The sequence below is a fragment of the Solanum pennellii genome, chromosome 2 (genome assembly GCF_001406875.1).
Source record: "Solanum pennellii chromosome 2, SPENNV200".
NCBI lineage: Eukaryota > Viridiplantae > Streptophyta > Magnoliopsida > Solanales > Solanaceae > Solanum > Solanum pennellii.
In genome coordinates this window covers 54982530-54999044 of record NC_028638.1, presented here as the reverse complement: position 1 = coordinate 54999044, position 16515 = coordinate 54982530, and the positions used below count along the sequence as shown (strand labels likewise).

The 16515-nt window shown below is 33.2% G+C and overlaps 3 protein-coding genes and 1 pseudogene across 3 annotated transcripts; 2 read left to right on the top strand and 2 right to left on the bottom strand.

Moving 5' to 3' along the window:
- The first annotated feature begins 718 nt into the window (after nucleotides 1-718).
- Nucleotides 719-1748, top strand: LOC114073863 (meiosis regulator and mRNA stability factor 1-like). The gene is made up of 2 exons (XM_027914225.1): nucleotides 719-998; nucleotides 1096-1748. Exons 1-2 carry the CDS (start codon nucleotides 719-721, stop codon nucleotides 1746-1748), a joined length of 933 nt encoding a protein of 310 aa, XP_027770026.1.
- A 377-nt stretch (nucleotides 1749-2125) lies between these two features.
- LOC107010175 lies at nucleotides 2126-8068 on the top strand (annotated as a pseudogene).
- A 174-nt stretch (nucleotides 8069-8242) lies between these two features.
- LOC107009698 (uncharacterized protein DDB_G0292186) lies at nucleotides 8243-10796 on the bottom strand. The gene is made up of 3 exons (XM_015209046.2): nucleotides 10542-10796; nucleotides 9066-10067; nucleotides 8243-8697 (listed from the first exon to the last, which is right to left on the bottom strand). Exons 2-3 carry the CDS (start codon nucleotides 10010-10012, stop codon nucleotides 8412-8414), a joined length of 1233 nt encoding a protein of 410 aa, XP_015064532.1. The 5' UTR covers nucleotides 10013-10067; nucleotides 10542-10796; the 3' UTR covers nucleotides 8243-8411.
- A 1887-nt stretch (nucleotides 10797-12683) lies between these two features.
- Nucleotides 12684-13388, bottom strand: LOC107009718. The gene is made up of 2 exons (XM_015209074.2): nucleotides 13128-13388; nucleotides 12684-13019 (listed from the first exon to the last, which is right to left on the bottom strand). Exons 1-2 carry the CDS (start codon nucleotides 13334-13336, stop codon nucleotides 12887-12889), a joined length of 342 nt encoding a protein of 113 aa, XP_015064560.1. The 5' UTR covers nucleotides 13337-13388; the 3' UTR covers nucleotides 12684-12886.
- Between the last annotated feature and the right edge of the window lie 3127 nt (nucleotides 13389-16515).

The following is a 16515-nucleotide window of genomic DNA, read 5'->3' as shown; positions in this document are numbered from 1 at the left end:
AATTAATTAAAAAAATTACGGTGAAAAATTTTAAAAAATATTTTACATAGAAATAAATAAATTAATTAAATATATATATATATATTTATATACATATATATATATATATATATATATAAGTTTTGTTATTAATAAATATTTGTACTAACTAATTATGAAGATACCAATAAAAAAAATGGCATGTGTCCAATTTGTGTCCACATCACTTGTCTTTCAAGAGAGTGTGCACTTTCGATTACATTTCAGTTTGTGTGGTATTTATTTTATTTTAAATTTATTTAGAGAGTAATAGAATTCTAGTCAAATTTACGTATGGGATAGTTAAGCATTATCCCTATATAATTTTAAGTGGTCAACAAATAAATAAATTTTGATATAAACATTCCATAGTTATTCATGAAAATAAATCTAATTTCAAGTCAATTCAAACTAGTCAAAAAAAAAAAAAGGAACTGATTTACTAGATTTCTCAAGCAGAAATGGAAAAAAAGAAATTGATTTTAGTAGTATATTTCCGAAAGAGAGAGGGGAAAAAAGGAATTCTATTGAAATCATTCAATAGATTTACCAAAAGAGAAATAGTGAGAGTGTATATAAATGTCCGCTCTTGACATTACCATTCAACTTAGTAAAATAAATATTTTCCCCTCGTTATTCGCAGGTCAAAAAAGTGATAGCGGAAGTAGTTCAAATTCAGCCTCTGCAAGTCCCAGCTGTGATGGCCGGAGACAGATTGAAGCCGATTTTTCCCTGCGGAACAGCGGCGGAGTCACCGTACGCAGCAGCAAAAACGTCGGTGTGGTGGGATATAGAAAATTGTCAGGTGCCCAGGGGATGTGATGCCGATGCAATCGCTCAGAATATAAACGTGGCACTGAAGAAAATGAACTATCATGGACAAGTCACCATTTACGCCTATGGTGATACCAATGGCATTCCTTCGTCCATTCAAGGAGCCCTTTCCACTACAGGAATCCGTCTCAATCACGTCCCAGCCGGTATATATATAGGAACAATCCGTCTTTTAAATTGAGATTAGTTTAAATCGAGTAGTATGTAGCCCTAACAACTTAATTTTGTTTTGATGAATTACAGTGATTAAGGATGCGAGTGATAAGATGATATTGGCGGATATGCTATTATGGGCAGTGGACAATCCTGCACCTGCCAATTATTTGCTCATTTCAGGAGATGGAGATTTCTCCAATGCCATTCATCAGCTGCGGATGAGGAAATATAATATTCTTCTAGCACAACCTGTTTATGCTTCTCCTGCTCTTGCTGTTGCTGCCACAAATGTATGGCAATGGACAAGCCTTGCTGCTGGAAGATCTCCACCAGAATTTGCTTTTAGTACCAAAACATTACGTCCAATTTCTAGACCTATATCAGCGAACCAACCTGCTTTTTCCGATGCCCATGCCAATACCAATATCAATGCTACTGCTTCCGGGACCCAAAGTTTATCCAATCCTGGATGCTATTCTGATACAAAAACTAAAGCTATTGACATACCTAAGAACTTGGATCAACTGACTACGACCAGCATGTCAGGTACGCCAACTAAAGTTGAAGAAACTAGTAGCAGCTATAGCCCACTCGCACCAGCTGTTGCACCAGTGCTGTTTGTACCACATCTCTTTTTCACAAAGTCTGCTCAGCGTACTCAATCCCAACCTCCTCTTGTTCCAGATAACTTTGTGAAACTGAACTCTCGCCAGGACAACTTGCAATCCCCACTTCAATGACTTGAAGGGTTGGATCAAAACTCACTTTGAGTGGCAACCAATTACTATCACTCTTACAGAAACTAATATGGATAAGGATACCAGAACAAGTAGCTAGATGAAGAGATGTCGTTTAGTATTTTATATGGATCAGATATCTTGGAATTACGGCTTTTAAATGAAGCTCAATTTCATATAAGACAGTACATTCTGTGCCAACTTGATGACGGCATATATAGTAGCGAGATTTTTTTTTACTTTTTTAGACTTCTTATGTATGTTTTGTATGTACATTTGATCTAAGATCTTCAAGAATGTATAGGGGAAATTGTATCCATCCCTGCAACGTCAAAAAAATAATATATATCTGTTTTTGTGTAGCATTATGAAGTGTTGTGATGTATCAGTATAACTACTTGAGGATCAAGGATGTTCAACTTCCTGTAGATAGTGTTTCTGATCGAATAACTAAGGTCTGATCTAATGACTTTCAAGTTTCGATTTCAGAATTTGCATTTGCATTTTTTGTTCTTAATTCTTTATTCATTTTATTTTTTTCAGTTCTCCCCAAAAGGAACATCTGCATTTGATGATCCATGCTTCTTTTATTCCTTTGGAAGCCCCAGTTATCAAATATGAAAATCATTCTAGTAAAAAGTTACCTAATAAAAGGAAGAAGAGCTAATCAACAGTTATTCGTTTTAACATAATTTGAGCTTGAATGGTTGCTTAATTATGCATCTAGATCTCCACGAGAACTTGCTTTTGGTACCAACACATTAGTGTCAAGCATCTATACTTACTCCAATTTCTGCAACGTATATCAGCGAACCTACCTGCTTTTTCCAATGCCCATGCAAATGCCAAATATCAATGCTCATGCTTCCGGGACCAAAGCTTATCTAACCCTGGATGCTATTTTGATACTAAAACTGAAGCTATTTACGTACCTAACAACTCAAATCAACTAAAAATATGACTGGCATTAAAGAAACTAGTAACACCTATTGCCCACACTCACCAATTTAGTTTACATCACATGATTTTTCGCAAAGTCTGATAGTTCAGACAACCACAACAGTAAATTCATTGAACGTAATCCTACTCGGTGTAGAGATAACTTCGTGAAATTGAACTCTCACCACAACAATATGCAACCTCCGCTTCAAGCTGATTTTTCTACACATCATCCTCCTGAGCAGCTCAAGCATATTAATTAGTGGCCTAAATCAAAAATCAAACGGGCATTAAACTTGAATTGTTAATTACTTTCATATTATAGTTTTCAATTGATAATATAACCATTCTTATTTTAAATTATTTTTCATGAGATATAGTACTCTAAATATGTCAAATTTCTTCTAATAATTCTTCATTTTCAAGAAAAGTTATTTTTTCTACAAATAGTATTCAATATTTGTTAAAAAAAAATAACTTATAACTTATTATTATTAAAAATGAGACCCCTTAAATTTGGGGGCCTAAGACACATGTCTTTTTTTTAACACCATCGAGCCACCCCTGAATTCATCCTAATGCATGGGTAATTTATTTGATAGCCCTATTAACTTGTACTAGGCGCCTAATTTTAGATTCAAAAAATAGTTGCGGTTTGCAACAAATTCAAAACATATGGAAAGTAAATCAATCACACAAATAAAATCTGAAGAAATGTGAATATTTTATTAATAATAGTTCTCTTAAGATTTATCCATTAGTAGCTTATTTTTTGAACTAGGATAATTTAGATTTGACGTTTATATGATTATTCTATCAATTTCCAAAATATTTGAGATGTCTTTTAGGGGAATTTATTATACTTTAGATAGACATAAATTAGGATTTAAAGTTGAATAATCTTCGAGAATTCTAATTGAAACGAAACACACAATTGAACACATGTTGTAAAGACCCACAAAATTTCAATTTCTGCACTTGAACAAAACAAGATATTAAGTTAGTACAAGTTGATTTTGAGCTTATTATGTTGGTAGATATAAGAGGATTTGGAATAGTGAAAATCCAATTTGGTAACAATCCTAACAAGTGTTTTCAAAAACGTTTTGGGATGAGTCTCGGGACGGGACATATCAAAAATGTTCGGGGACGTAAGATAAAAACGTAGATTCATAAGGCATAAATCCTAAAATTTGAAGCGTAAGCCCTGAACATAAAAACGTAAGTCCTGAGCGTAAAAACGTATGTCCGAGCGTTTTCAATTTTTTTTGCTTTAAATCATATTTTTACTATTATTGTAATGATATTTCTCAAATAATAAGTATAATACTTTTTTCTTCATTATTGATTATTAATACTTATCTCAAATAAAAATCATAAATTATTGAAAGTTTTACTATTGCTTATTTTATTAGTAATAAAACTATAAAATTAAATATACATGAGAATCATAAATCATTGAAAGTTTTACTTTTGCTTATTTTATTAGTAGTAAAACTATAAAATTAAATATACATGAGACTACGCCCGTAGATCAATGAGACTTACTCATCGTCCCGCACTGTGTAAAACGCCTCGCCTCGTCTCACGCCCTACCTTTAAAACAGTGATCCTAACCAGTATTAGGATTAGAGGTGGAGGCTGCTTACTTTCTTGTCTCGAAATTCACTTGATTACACATGACTCTACACAAGTTTTTCTATAAATTTTCATTGTTCATTAAGTCTTCCGAGCAACTCAATAAGATTTCTTTGTTAACAAATACTTCAATTTGATTATCTGTTTGGTCATTTTCTTGACCCATTATTTCTTCGTCCATCTTATATGGGATTAACAACATTTGAATTATTTAGATTGCATGTGACATAATTTAGAAACAAATTCTAAGCTAAATATTCAACAATTAATTGTGAAAACATAAATATAATTGCAAGTTAGTTCAAGGAGGAAAAAAAAAAGAAACAAATTTAATAGATTTTCCCGTAGAGAAATGGTGAAAAATGGAAATCTATTTAATAGAATTTTCCAAAGAGAAATTAAATAAGAAAGAAAATTAATAGTGCTTTGTTTTTTAAAGTGTTTTCAATAAGTTAAAAAGCGCGGAGTCCGAGAAAGTTCAAATTGTGCAAGTGCCAAGTGCCAAGTGATACTGAAAAGTTTTTTGTTGTTAAAAATCAGGTTAATGGCAGCAGAGTGAGAGAGAACCCTCGCGGGCGTTATAGTCGATGGCCGGAGACGAATTGAAGGCGGAAAAGCGGCGGAACCGCAGTACCAGGCGGCGAAAACATCGGTGTGGTGGGATATAGAGAATTGTCAGGTGCCCAGGGGATGCGACGCACATGCAATTGCTCCGAATATAAACGCTGCATTGATGAAGATGAACTATAATGGACCAGTCGCTATTTCCGCCTATGGAGACACTAATCGTATTCCCTCGTACATTCAACGAGCCCTTTCTAGTACTGGAATCAGTCTCAATCACGTCCCGGCCGGTACACTAACAAACCTTCTTCTATTTCCTTTTACGTTTTAATCTTGTTTTTCATTGTTCAAAATAATTTTCTCGAGTATAGAGAGGGTTTTCAAAGGTTTCTCCCCCCTCCTCTTAGAAATTTAATAGCTGGCCCTAACCGTTTAATCTTGTTTTTCTTTGAAACCTTTGTTGAAAGTGATTTTCTTGAGCAATGGGGGTTTATTAGAAATTTAATAGCTAGCCTAACAGCTTAATCTTGCTTGGGATTGGCAATTGGTAATTGTTGGTGACATCATTCATTATTCGAATTAATTTTGAAACAGTTCATCCCATAAGAGTTCTTGGTTTCCAAAATAAATGAATATCAACTTTTAATTCCTTCTTCATATAGTTTTTATGTTTTAGGTTTTTGGAAGATATAATATTCATGAACCTATTAATAACTCTTATTTATCTTTTACTAATTAAATTCATGCATTTAATTTGTTTGATTTACAGGGGCTAAGGATGCTAGTGATAAGAAAATATTGGTGGATATGCTATTTTGGGCAGTGGACAATCCTGCACCTGCCAATTATTTGCTCATTTCAGGAGACAGGGATTTCTCCAATGCCATTCATCAGTTACGGATGAGGAGATATAATATTCTTCTAGCGCAACCTTTTAAGGCTTCTCCTGCTCTTGCTGCTGCTGCCACAAATGTGTGGCAATGGATAAGCCTTGCTGCTGGAGAATCTCCACGAGAACTTACTTTTGGTACTACACATTACATCAAGAATCTATACCGACTCCAGTTTATGAACCTATATCAGCAAACCAACCTGCTTATTCTTATGCCAATACCGATATCAATACCAACGCCAATAATGCCAATGCCAACTCCAACGCCAACGCCAAAGCCAAAGCCAACGCCAATATCAATACCAGTGCCAATGCCAATATCAATATCAATACCAATAGCAATGCCAATGCCAATGCCAATACCAATACCACTACCAATGCTAATGCTAATACTAAAACTAAAGTTATTTACGTACCAAAGAACTCGAATCAACTGACTATGACCGGCAGGTCAAGTATGCCAGCTAGAATTGAAGAAACTAGTAGCAGTTATCGCCCACACGCACCAGCTGTTGCACCAGTGCAGTTTGCACCACATAAATTTTTCGCGAAGTCTGATAGTTCAGAGAACCATAACAGTAAATTCATAGAAAACAAGCCTGCGCAGCGTACTCAATCTCAGCCTCCTCTTGTTCGAGATAACTTTGTGAAGAAATTGAACTTCCGCCAGAAGAATTTGCAACCTCCGCTACAACGACCTGAAGGTTCTGCTGATTTTTCTACACCATTTGTACATCATCCTAATCCTGGCATGCATAATTTGTCTGATAGACCCATAAACTTGTATTACACTCCTAATTTTGGATTGACAAAATTGGGAAGTATTGTGACCGAAGCTGAAGTTTACTAAGCCATATAATTTTCTTGTGACAACTAATGGTGGTAATTGTATTGCAGGTAGGGGTGATTTATGTGGTTCTATGAACAAGGGTGATGTACGTCCTGAGTTTTCCTTCCTTCCATCCTCATCGGGTGCTTCTAAATCTGTCTCTGGTAATTCAGATTTGGATCTCCAGCTGCCTGAACTCATTCAAGGTCTTATAGGGGTCATCCTTCTTTCGTTGAACAGTTTGAAGCTCGAGAAGATTGAGCCTACCAAACAAAACATTGGTTATTGTCTACGTTATGGTAACCCTAAATATCGTCATATTGATGTCACAGTAGCATTAAATGCTGCACTAGAGCAACAGATGATAGTAAAGTTAAAACAAGCTGATATTGAACTATATGTTGGTAGAAATGAGAGGATTTGGAAATGTGAGAATCCACTTGGTGGCGATCCTAACCAATATCACAATGCAACTTGGAACGTGATTGAGAAATTTCTTTGTTCAACTGTTGGACGTTCAGCAATAGCAGCATCTGAATGCAGGTAAACAATTTGTGCTGCATGTTTTTTAATGATATTCTGTGTTTTTTTCTCATGTTCTGTCTGCCTTCCAGGTATGAAGCTGCTTTGATTCTTAGAAATGCATGCCTTAAAAACCTTACATTGGGTGAAGTACTTCAAATCCTGAATATGATTATCACTCTGAAGCGTTGGATTAAAACTCGCTCTGATTGGCATCAGATTACTATTACTCTTCCAGAAACTAATAATGACAAGGATACCAGAACATGCATTTAGCCGAGAGATCTCTTTTGGTATTTTAGCATGTCATAGCCGTGACATGTTTTCAGAAATGGATTCGATATCTTGGAGTTACAGATTTTAAAAGAAGCTCAATTTTGTATAAGATGGTATGTTCAGTGCTTACTTGATGACGGCATAGGAGCGAGATCTTTTTTACTTTTGTGGACCTCTTTTCAAGATACTTGCAGCTGATAAAGTGTGCAGCTAAAGGGATGTGATTGTTATCATGCTTCTATCAACCTTGCTATGCTGATGGATCTCGTAATCTTTCATTACAGCAGCATCGTTGCTGCTATCTTCAATTTCTTTATCTTAAAATTTCCTTTTCGCTGGAAATTTTGTTTGCATCAGAAAGTCTACTACTGCTTTCGCATTACTTGGATTTGGAGCATCCAGGAATATGCAGATTGTATTTCGGTTACCTTGGTGAGCTGAGAACTGGCCAGAAGCACAAAGGTTTTGGGTTGCAGGTTGACAGGAATATTTTGTAGTCACTGTTCTGATAGCCAGAATATAAATATTGAATAGTGGTTTAGAACATATTCTTTTTGTTTCTTGGAACTTATGACTATAAATCACTTCTGCACATAAGATTATATGTAGCTTTAATTGGCAGGCACTTGCATTTGTTTTCATATCATGCCTCCTCTTTCTCTATTTCTGTCTCATTTTTATACTTGTTAGTAGTTTGTTGGGGGTGATCCTGTCTGTTGGATGGTATCTGTTTTCAGCTATCATCCTGCATAAACTACTGGGTTAAGGTGTTTCTGTAAGTTGTTTGTACTAAACTTGTTTGAGGACTATTTTCGTTAATGTTATTCACCCGGGTAATATATGTAACACCGTATGCCCTCTCATGTATTTCACATGGCAAAAGAAAATTTACAATTTATGACGAAGACATGCGTTCTAACTTCTAGGAGTCGTCCTTGATCAAAAAGACCAAATGAATTAGTATTTCTTGTGTACATACATACAATGGACAAGGATGAAGCCTATGTTAACAACATCGAGGCCAGCAAGAGAAACAAGAAAACCAACTAGTCCCTCCCAGTTTAGGCAGTGACTCTGCTTGTTTTGACTCTGACTTCGTGTATGACTGTGATTGTTGCGGTGATTGTGGCTGCATTTCTGGTTCTGAATCTGGTTCATACTTGGGTTGTGGTTGTGGTTGTGGTTGTGTTTGTGGCTGCGGCTGATGCTGAGGCTGAGGTTGAGGTTGAGGTCTCTCCATTTTCGCAGAGGGAGCTTTGAGTGAGCCAGTTTTCCCAGCATCGTTTAGTAGTCTGCAACAAACCAAAAGCGATTATAAACAATCCAAGTGTAATCATGCATGGAACAAACTACTAGCAGAACAGATTTCACCCGAGTAAAAAAAGAAGATAGATACTAAAACTACTAGCTTGTGTTATTTGATATTTTGCTTCTCTGATCGACACTTTTTTTTATATCTATTCAGAAAACGAGGAATGTTAACCCTTATACCTTGTAAACGCATGAATGATCAAGCAAGTAAACGCATGGATCATGAAAGAGATTAACTTGTGCATACAGCACATCCAGTGTCATCCCACGAGTGGAAAAGCAAACCAGAACATAAAGAAAGGAAAACCATAGTGCATTGTATATGGTAGTTGTGAAAAGGAGATCTTACAATGGAAAAGCAAAGGAGCTGCTGCTGTTTCCACTCTCATTGGAGAGTCGGGGCGAGGAAGCATAACTTGCCTCAAACTGAGAAACTGCTTTACCATCTGACTTGTTGAGCGTTGAGGCAGAATGTAGAAATTCATCTGACTTGTTGAGCGCTGAGGGAGAATGTTGAACTTCATCGACATTAGATGTCTTCTTTACTTTGATGTTATTTTCATGATTCTCCGATTCAATGATCTTTTCTTGCATACGAGGACTCTCCATTTTAGTTTCCCTCTTTACCTCTTTATCTGTAGCCATTTCGACAAGAGGAGGAAGGTTAGGAGGCAAGTTTTTCTTGTCATTGGATTTAACATCAGGTGCATTATACGGAGAATTACTCCATTCCTCTGGTTTTAAAAGTTCTCCAGATCGATACATCATGTTGAATTGATCTCTTGAGAAGCTGTTGTTTCCCATATGAATACTAAACAATGATTCATTTGAAGCAGTACTCCATTCCATACCACTGCTATTAGGCTTGCTTGAAAATATAGACGAGGGAATCCGATTAGGATCATAACCTGGAGGATGACCCATGTTATTATGCGTTGGAGGTGACTTCATCGGTCCAGGGTTGGCTACATTCCATTCAGGATTCTGAGGGAAACAATCAGGAAATTGTGGAGGTTCTTCACCACGCGGAGATGCACTTATCATACTCCATTGTGGTGTCTGATTAGGAACATGATCAGGAGAAGATGAAGATGCATCCGCGTCTCCAAGAGGATCCTTTCGACTGTTACTTAGCTCTAGTGATGACTCAGATGAAGTAGGAGACGAAAGAGGTGATGAGGAAGGAGTTAAACCGGATGTTTTCACTTTCATAAGTGGCTTGGTATCGTCATGTTTCTTCTCAGGTTGTTGCATTGAAGGCTTATTATTACCACTACTCCACTTCTCCATTTCCATTTTGATTTTCTTCTTCAATCAACAGCGCTTAATGTTGTTCGAGTAAATAATTCTCCTGCAGAACAAGAACAGATCAATAAAATGCATAATAAACCACAATTGCTTGATATTAAAACAGAAACTTTGAATAATCATCAAAAAGAGTCATTTTCACATTCTGCGAAAAAATGACAAAAAGCTTACACGTTTTTATATTATCTTTAAAAATCTTTGGAGGAGATAGCAAACACAATTATATAGCATCGATTCATGACCAATTTAATCGTCCTTGTTATTCGGACTCGTTAAACAATCCTCTTTAACAACATCAATTTTAAGCTAGTTGAAGTCGATTATATGATTTCGGGTATACATTCTGCTCTAATTGAACCTGTTTTATTCCAATAACCCAAAAAGAAAAAAAAAGAACAAAAAAATAAAGGGTTCAGTTCATTTTAGAGATTCCGGTTTAATCAGAATTTCGCGTTTTAATTAGAAAGAACAAAACAGAAGATCATGTTGATTATGAATTAAACACAATTGAATTTACCTAAATTTAATCGAATTCCACCAATCATAAAAGCCAAATCTTGATTACTAGCTGTATCTTGTTTTTGCTAATGATAATCCAAAGATATTTTTAAAAAATTAATGATAATAAGATACAGCTACTTACCCCTCAAGATTATGGGGGTAAGAGAGAGAATAATTCCACGAATTCAATTTTTTTAATTTACTTGAGAGGATGATTAAGTTGAATGGGAAAATTCAAAATGAGAAAAGATTTAGGGCTCAGAAAAAAAGTATTAAAAAACAAAGGAAAAAAAAATGTAAAAAAATAGCGGTTTAAGGGTTTTATTTTAGGTAAATCATTGCCACAGAAAGGAAGGCTAAGCGGCGATATCGGTGATGTCTAATCAGTTTTCCCGTTAAACCAACCATTGGCGCCATTTCTATCTACTCCAAAGATATTCCCCGCAATTGGGCCAATTGCTCATGTGTAACCCAAATTTTCCTAGGCCCCATCGGTCATATAAAATTGAGTAACTTTCACGTATAGCAAACATAAAAATCATATTTGTATGTTATAGTTATACTTTGCATAATTGCGCTCTATAGCAAACATAAATATATATATTTCGCAATACATATATAAAAAAAAGTTGTATAATTCGCTATACATATACAAAGAAACCAATTGTATAATTCGCTATACATATACAAAAAAATCAATTGTATAATTCGCTATATATATACAAAGAAATCAATTGTATAATTCGCTATACATATACAAAAGAAAGCAGTTATGTACAAAAGATTAATTGTATAATTTGTATATGTATAAATGAGAAAGAGAGAAAGATGAAAGAAAATTGGGTAGGGAAATATTTGTATTGTATAATTATAAGTGTATAGGACGAAGATATATGTTTTTGCATGTGTATATACAATTTTCTCTCGCTTTATACAAACAGAAATGCAATTTATACATTTCGTTTCTGTTTGTACAAGTGAGAGAGACGAAGGTGTCGAGCGATATCTGAGAGAGTGTCGAGCAAGATATGGGAGAGGGAGAAAAGAGAACGAAAATATATGTATATATACAATTTTCTCTCGATTTATACAAACACAAACACATTCTATACATTTGTGTTTGTATAAAAGCGAGAGAGGCGAGCGACAGAAGGAGCGAGCGATAGAGGGAGAGTGGTGAGCGAGAGTCTGAGGGAGAGAGGCGACTGACAAACAGTTTGCTACAGGGCACAAATAGATAAAAGTATTTGTTATAATATTTAATTTGAATTATTAATTTGTCATTATACACAATTTTCTCTATAAAATTGTTTTTTGTCCTTCAAATAAGTTGGTCTCTAATTTTTCTCCTTGAGAATTGTATTGTATAAATTTTTTAGAACTCGCACAGGCATAAACTTAACAGATATTATGATATGAAAATATAAATTTAGGCCGAGTGAAAGAAGTCGTGACAATCTTTAAGATATGACATATTATGTGTAATAAGCATTTGTTAAGAGATACTATGACAATAAAATTTAGCCCGTATAATCTTCAAGATGTGAATTTATAGGTATAATAAGCACGCACTTGTAAAGGGACGCTATTAGGTATTTGTCATGAGTTTTTTTTATCATAAATATGTTTTTCTTTTCTTAAAAGAAAATATAAAATCTTCATATTTGGTTTGTCCTGGTAGGAAAATTTTAGGACTTTATCATAAGTTTTTTTTATCATAAATATGTTTTTCTTTTCTTAAAAGAAAATAGAAAATCTTCATATTTGGTTTGTCCTGGTAGGAAAATTTTAGGACTTTATAATAGAGATTCATTCCTTCAAACATAGTAATTTCACAATGTAGATTTGGGGGTTTGAGAGTTTTGGTTAGGAAAAGAATTTAATTTGTTATCACTTTTGTGTATTTAGAGTAAATTAGTATATTTTGTAATCTCATGTTATAAAGTGAATTGTACATTTCCTTTGCGGACTCAGTAAGGTACGCCATCCGTCCTAATTCGATCACTGATTGATCGAATCAAATTAAATTTTTACGTCTTTTCATGTATTTCTCGTATGTCTTCTTCCTCGTAGTTTTTCGTGATTTGCTTTGATTACTTTCGTATCCCACCTAATTATTTCGATCCTAACAGAAAGGTTGTTTGCTATGATAGACGAATTCTCCAATAAACTTTGTGATTCGCAGAATGATTTATAAAAGTGAAATCTACATGAAAACAAGTTATACATGATCCCTACCAGACTTGGTAGGTCAAGTCTGGTGAAAGATATAGAAATAACAATACTGTTACCCCTTCTACATGAATGAATGTAAAAATAAGCATAAACCCCCAATAATAGTAGTCGCAATAAATCAACAATTCAAAGTGACTCCTGAAGCTGTAAACCTTGTCGATTTTTGGAGGGTGGCAACAATGTGCTCGACTTTCTACTTCTACCAATTAAAAGCCTCTTCGAAACTGGAGACATCATTTGATCAGTTGGACTTGTGTACCTGTAAAAAAACCAATTCCTTTTTTAAATTCATTTTGAATTTATAACTCGATGAATTGTGCATATATAGTGTTAAAAACAGAGGAGAAAAAAAAAGTAACTACCGTACCTCTCAGGATATTTAAATGGTTTGGGGACTTTAAGTCGATCAGGGGTGTTGATTGGAGAATTGGGAAGAACAATCATTGGTCGATTCAATGGCGGTGTTTTTGGTTCTGCAGCAACAACAATATTTTCAGCAGCTTCATTCATCGGAGCTTTTGGTGCAACTGTTTCCTCATTAATGGCAGATTTTGGTAATTCCGTAATTTCCTCCATTGATGAAACTATTATTGTAATAGCAGAGAAGAGAGAGACAGAACAATTGAATTAAGAAGAAAGTGAGAGTGAATTATTAATTTATATATATTCAGAAAGACGACCGTTCAGCAAGGGTTTCAACGGTCGAATTTTTGGGGCTGGGTCAAGTGGAGACAAACGCAATTTTGCTTTTTTTTATTTGTTAAGTCGTTGATTAAAATAAAAAAGAAGGTAATTAGATTACTCTAGAATGTCTTTTTATATCCAACGGGAAAATGTTTCTTTTTAGTAAATAATCAATAAAGTATGCAATAGAAAATATTAAAGTTTGAATCTTATAAAGATTAAAAAAAATAACATGAGTACGTAATTTCTCAAATTTGTCTGGGCTTAATTGTTTAAAATTACTTAATTATATTGATAAGAGGTAACATACATTTTTGTCAATCAATGAAAATGCATTAGTGTGATTTAAACTAACATTATAATCAAACCGTTAAATGAATTTGTTGATTTATTAATTATTAGTTTTTTCAAATTAGATGTGGATAAATTTTTTCTCCGTCAAATAATCAATCAATTCATATTGGATTGATGTATTTTATTAGTGGATTAGTATGTATTTGAAAATAAAAATTAATTTATTAAATTGTTAAGAATAAATATTCAAATCACTCGATAAGCATCTCTATCAGAAACCATAGTTATTAAAAAAAGGGAAAATTAATTTAGTTGTAGCATTCTTCGTAAGACCAATATTAGAGTTGTGGTCCTTTTTTTCTTTTACTTTGTAGTAATATATTGAACAAAATTTAAAATTAAGTGCCTAACGTTTTTATAGTTCAGCATAGTTGAATGATAAGTTAAAGGTAGTGCGCACTTTTAGAAGTGATGTTTATCCTTTAAATAAGTCAATGCATAATGCCCATGGCATTATATTGTTTTAAGGCAAGGGAAAACAAACAGAGTTGTTCAATTTCTTGAAAAATAATTACAAATATTATCATATATTATTAATTTAAGTTTGATAAATGCAATGTCAAAAAAATGTACTTGAGGAGGATATAATCTAGATATCAATAAAGTGAATTGAAAATTACGAGATTTTCACGTTTAAATCTAAGTAAAGGCAAAAATATTATTTTCTTCGTTTTAAGAAGAATCACTTTATTTTTTTTTTAATCTATTTCAAAAAGAGTGACTTTTTTCTTTTTTGGTAAGATTTTAATTTCAGCTTTCACGTGACATATTTTAAGGTAACAAGATTAAAAAATAATTTTGTACATAACCTTACTTTAATTTGAAATCATATGATTGAAAGTCTTTTTAATATTCTTAAACTTTATCTTAAATTAAATCAGATCATTATTTATAAAACGGAGGAAAGTAATTAATATTTGTTGTTCATGAAAGGTGACAAATTTAACTATCCAAACACCACAATTAAAAAAAACATTTGAGGTTGGGAACTGAGATCATTATCCTGCAATCAGATTGCTTTAAGATTATGATAGGTCAATAGTAAAAAATTTATTTCATAGAAAGGGTGACAGAATAGTATCAATCAAATATAGTTTTTTCATTTCCCAAAGCTACGCGACACTCTCTTTTTTTTCCGCTACAACAAAAATAAGCGGTATTTAATTTTTAATTACTACTAAATATATATTTTTAGCGACAATTGTCACTCTTTGTATATGTCCCTAAAGTTTTTAGCGATATTGGTTCTAATGGCACTTAACTAATGTCGGTAAAAATTTTAGCACTCTTTATTAGTGTCAATATTTAATGTTGCTAAAAGTTATTGTGTTAGTTTGTTTATCTTATTATGTTTAAAAATTATTTAATTTTTTAATTTCTTTTAAATCATTAATGAAATGATTTAGAATCATACAAATATCTTATAATTTTTTAGACTACTCTACAAGTTTCAAAAGTATTTTTTCTAAAGAAAAAATTATCGTATCAAATCAAATTATGTCACGTCAAATGAGTAACTTAGTGAGGGACCACTGGTTTTATAGGTTTAACACCAATTTCTGCAACAATTCAAGCAGTCAACACACCAGTAGAGCAGGTAACACTTTGACACCACCAGAATCAATGAGATGAAAAGCTACCAAAAATTGGCAGAAAATCATTACTACCTCTATTCATTGCACCATTTTATTTTATGACTCTTACAAGTTGCCATCGGAAGAAGTAAAAAATATTACTAACTTATTCCAATAAATGTATACAAATCACTCGCAATGACTTCAATATTTGCAAGTGCCAACTACACTTGTACATATTGAATATCATTCGAATGAAATTATTATATAAAATAGTATAGTTGCAATGAAAAAAATTAATTTATTTATATCCGATACTTCATTAAAACCCATTTTTTCCAAATAAATAATGAAGTTTTGAAATATAATTTAATATAAATTTTAAAAAAAAAATTGAATTTTCTTTGACGATGTTTGAACGCTTCACCTCAATTATAAACGGCACGGAGCGCACCAAGTAAGCGAGCACCCAAATTGCCCATCTTAACTTTAGGGTCCGTATGGCCATAGATTTTCCAAATAATATTTAGAGAAAAGTTTAACAAATAATGTTTGTCCATATAAATTGTCATTATTTAGTGAATATTTCAAATTCTCAAATACTAGTTTTTTTTAATATTTGGTCAAAATATTATTATTTGGGGTCTTTTGAAAATTGAAATTTTACACCAAACTTTTTATCTTTTCACAAAAACATTTTCTACAGCGTTGTATTACATAATTTTGTACGTGAACACTAAAGTAGTGATGAAATATTCAGTGAATGTGAAAGTGATGATATAGTTATTGATGCAAATGAAGAACAATCGACTCATGGTAACAAAGTCACGTGCTTTGTCTACTTCACAATGTATGAAATGATGCTTGTTGCATTCACTCCAAACTACCACATTGCTCTAGTGTCATGGGCACTACTTGTTATTTGTTGCAACGAACATCTAATTAATTTGTAATACAAACTGATGATTAGTTTTGATATTTTTTAAAACTTAGTGGGTATAAATCATATTTTTCTAAAAAAGTGAAATATATTTCTCAAATATTATAGCTAAACACATGGTAAAATTTCACTCAGATATTTAAAAATCTATGACTAAACGCTAGCTCAATTTGAATTACTTTTTTTTCATGCTTCAAACAAAG

Bases quoted from the DNA above. Each gene is read 5' to 3' on its own strand.
- LOC107009718 (XM_015209074.2), bottom strand. From the start codon at position 13,336: ATGGAGGAAATTACGGAATTACCAAAATCTGCCATTAATGAGGAAACA. The intron at 13,020-13,127 runs GTACGGTAGTTA...GTTTTTTTACAG, and splicing joins CCATTTAAATATCCTGAGAG to GTACACAAGTCCAACTGATC.
- LOC107009698 (XM_015209046.2), bottom strand. From the start codon at position 10,012: ATGGAAATGGAGAAGTGGAGTAGTGGTAATAATAAGCCTTCAATGCAA. The intron at 8,698-9,065 runs GTAAGATCTCCT...GGTTTGTTGCAG, and splicing joins AGCTCCTTTGCTTTTCCATT to ACTACTAAACGATGCTGGGA.
- LOC114073863 (XM_027914225.1), top strand. From the start codon at position 719: ATGGCCGGAGACAGATTGAAGCCGATTTTTCCCTGCGGAACAGCGGCG. The intron at 999-1,095 runs GTATATATATAG...GATGAATTACAG, and splicing joins TCTCAATCACGTCCCAGCCG to TGATTAAGGATGCGAGTGAT.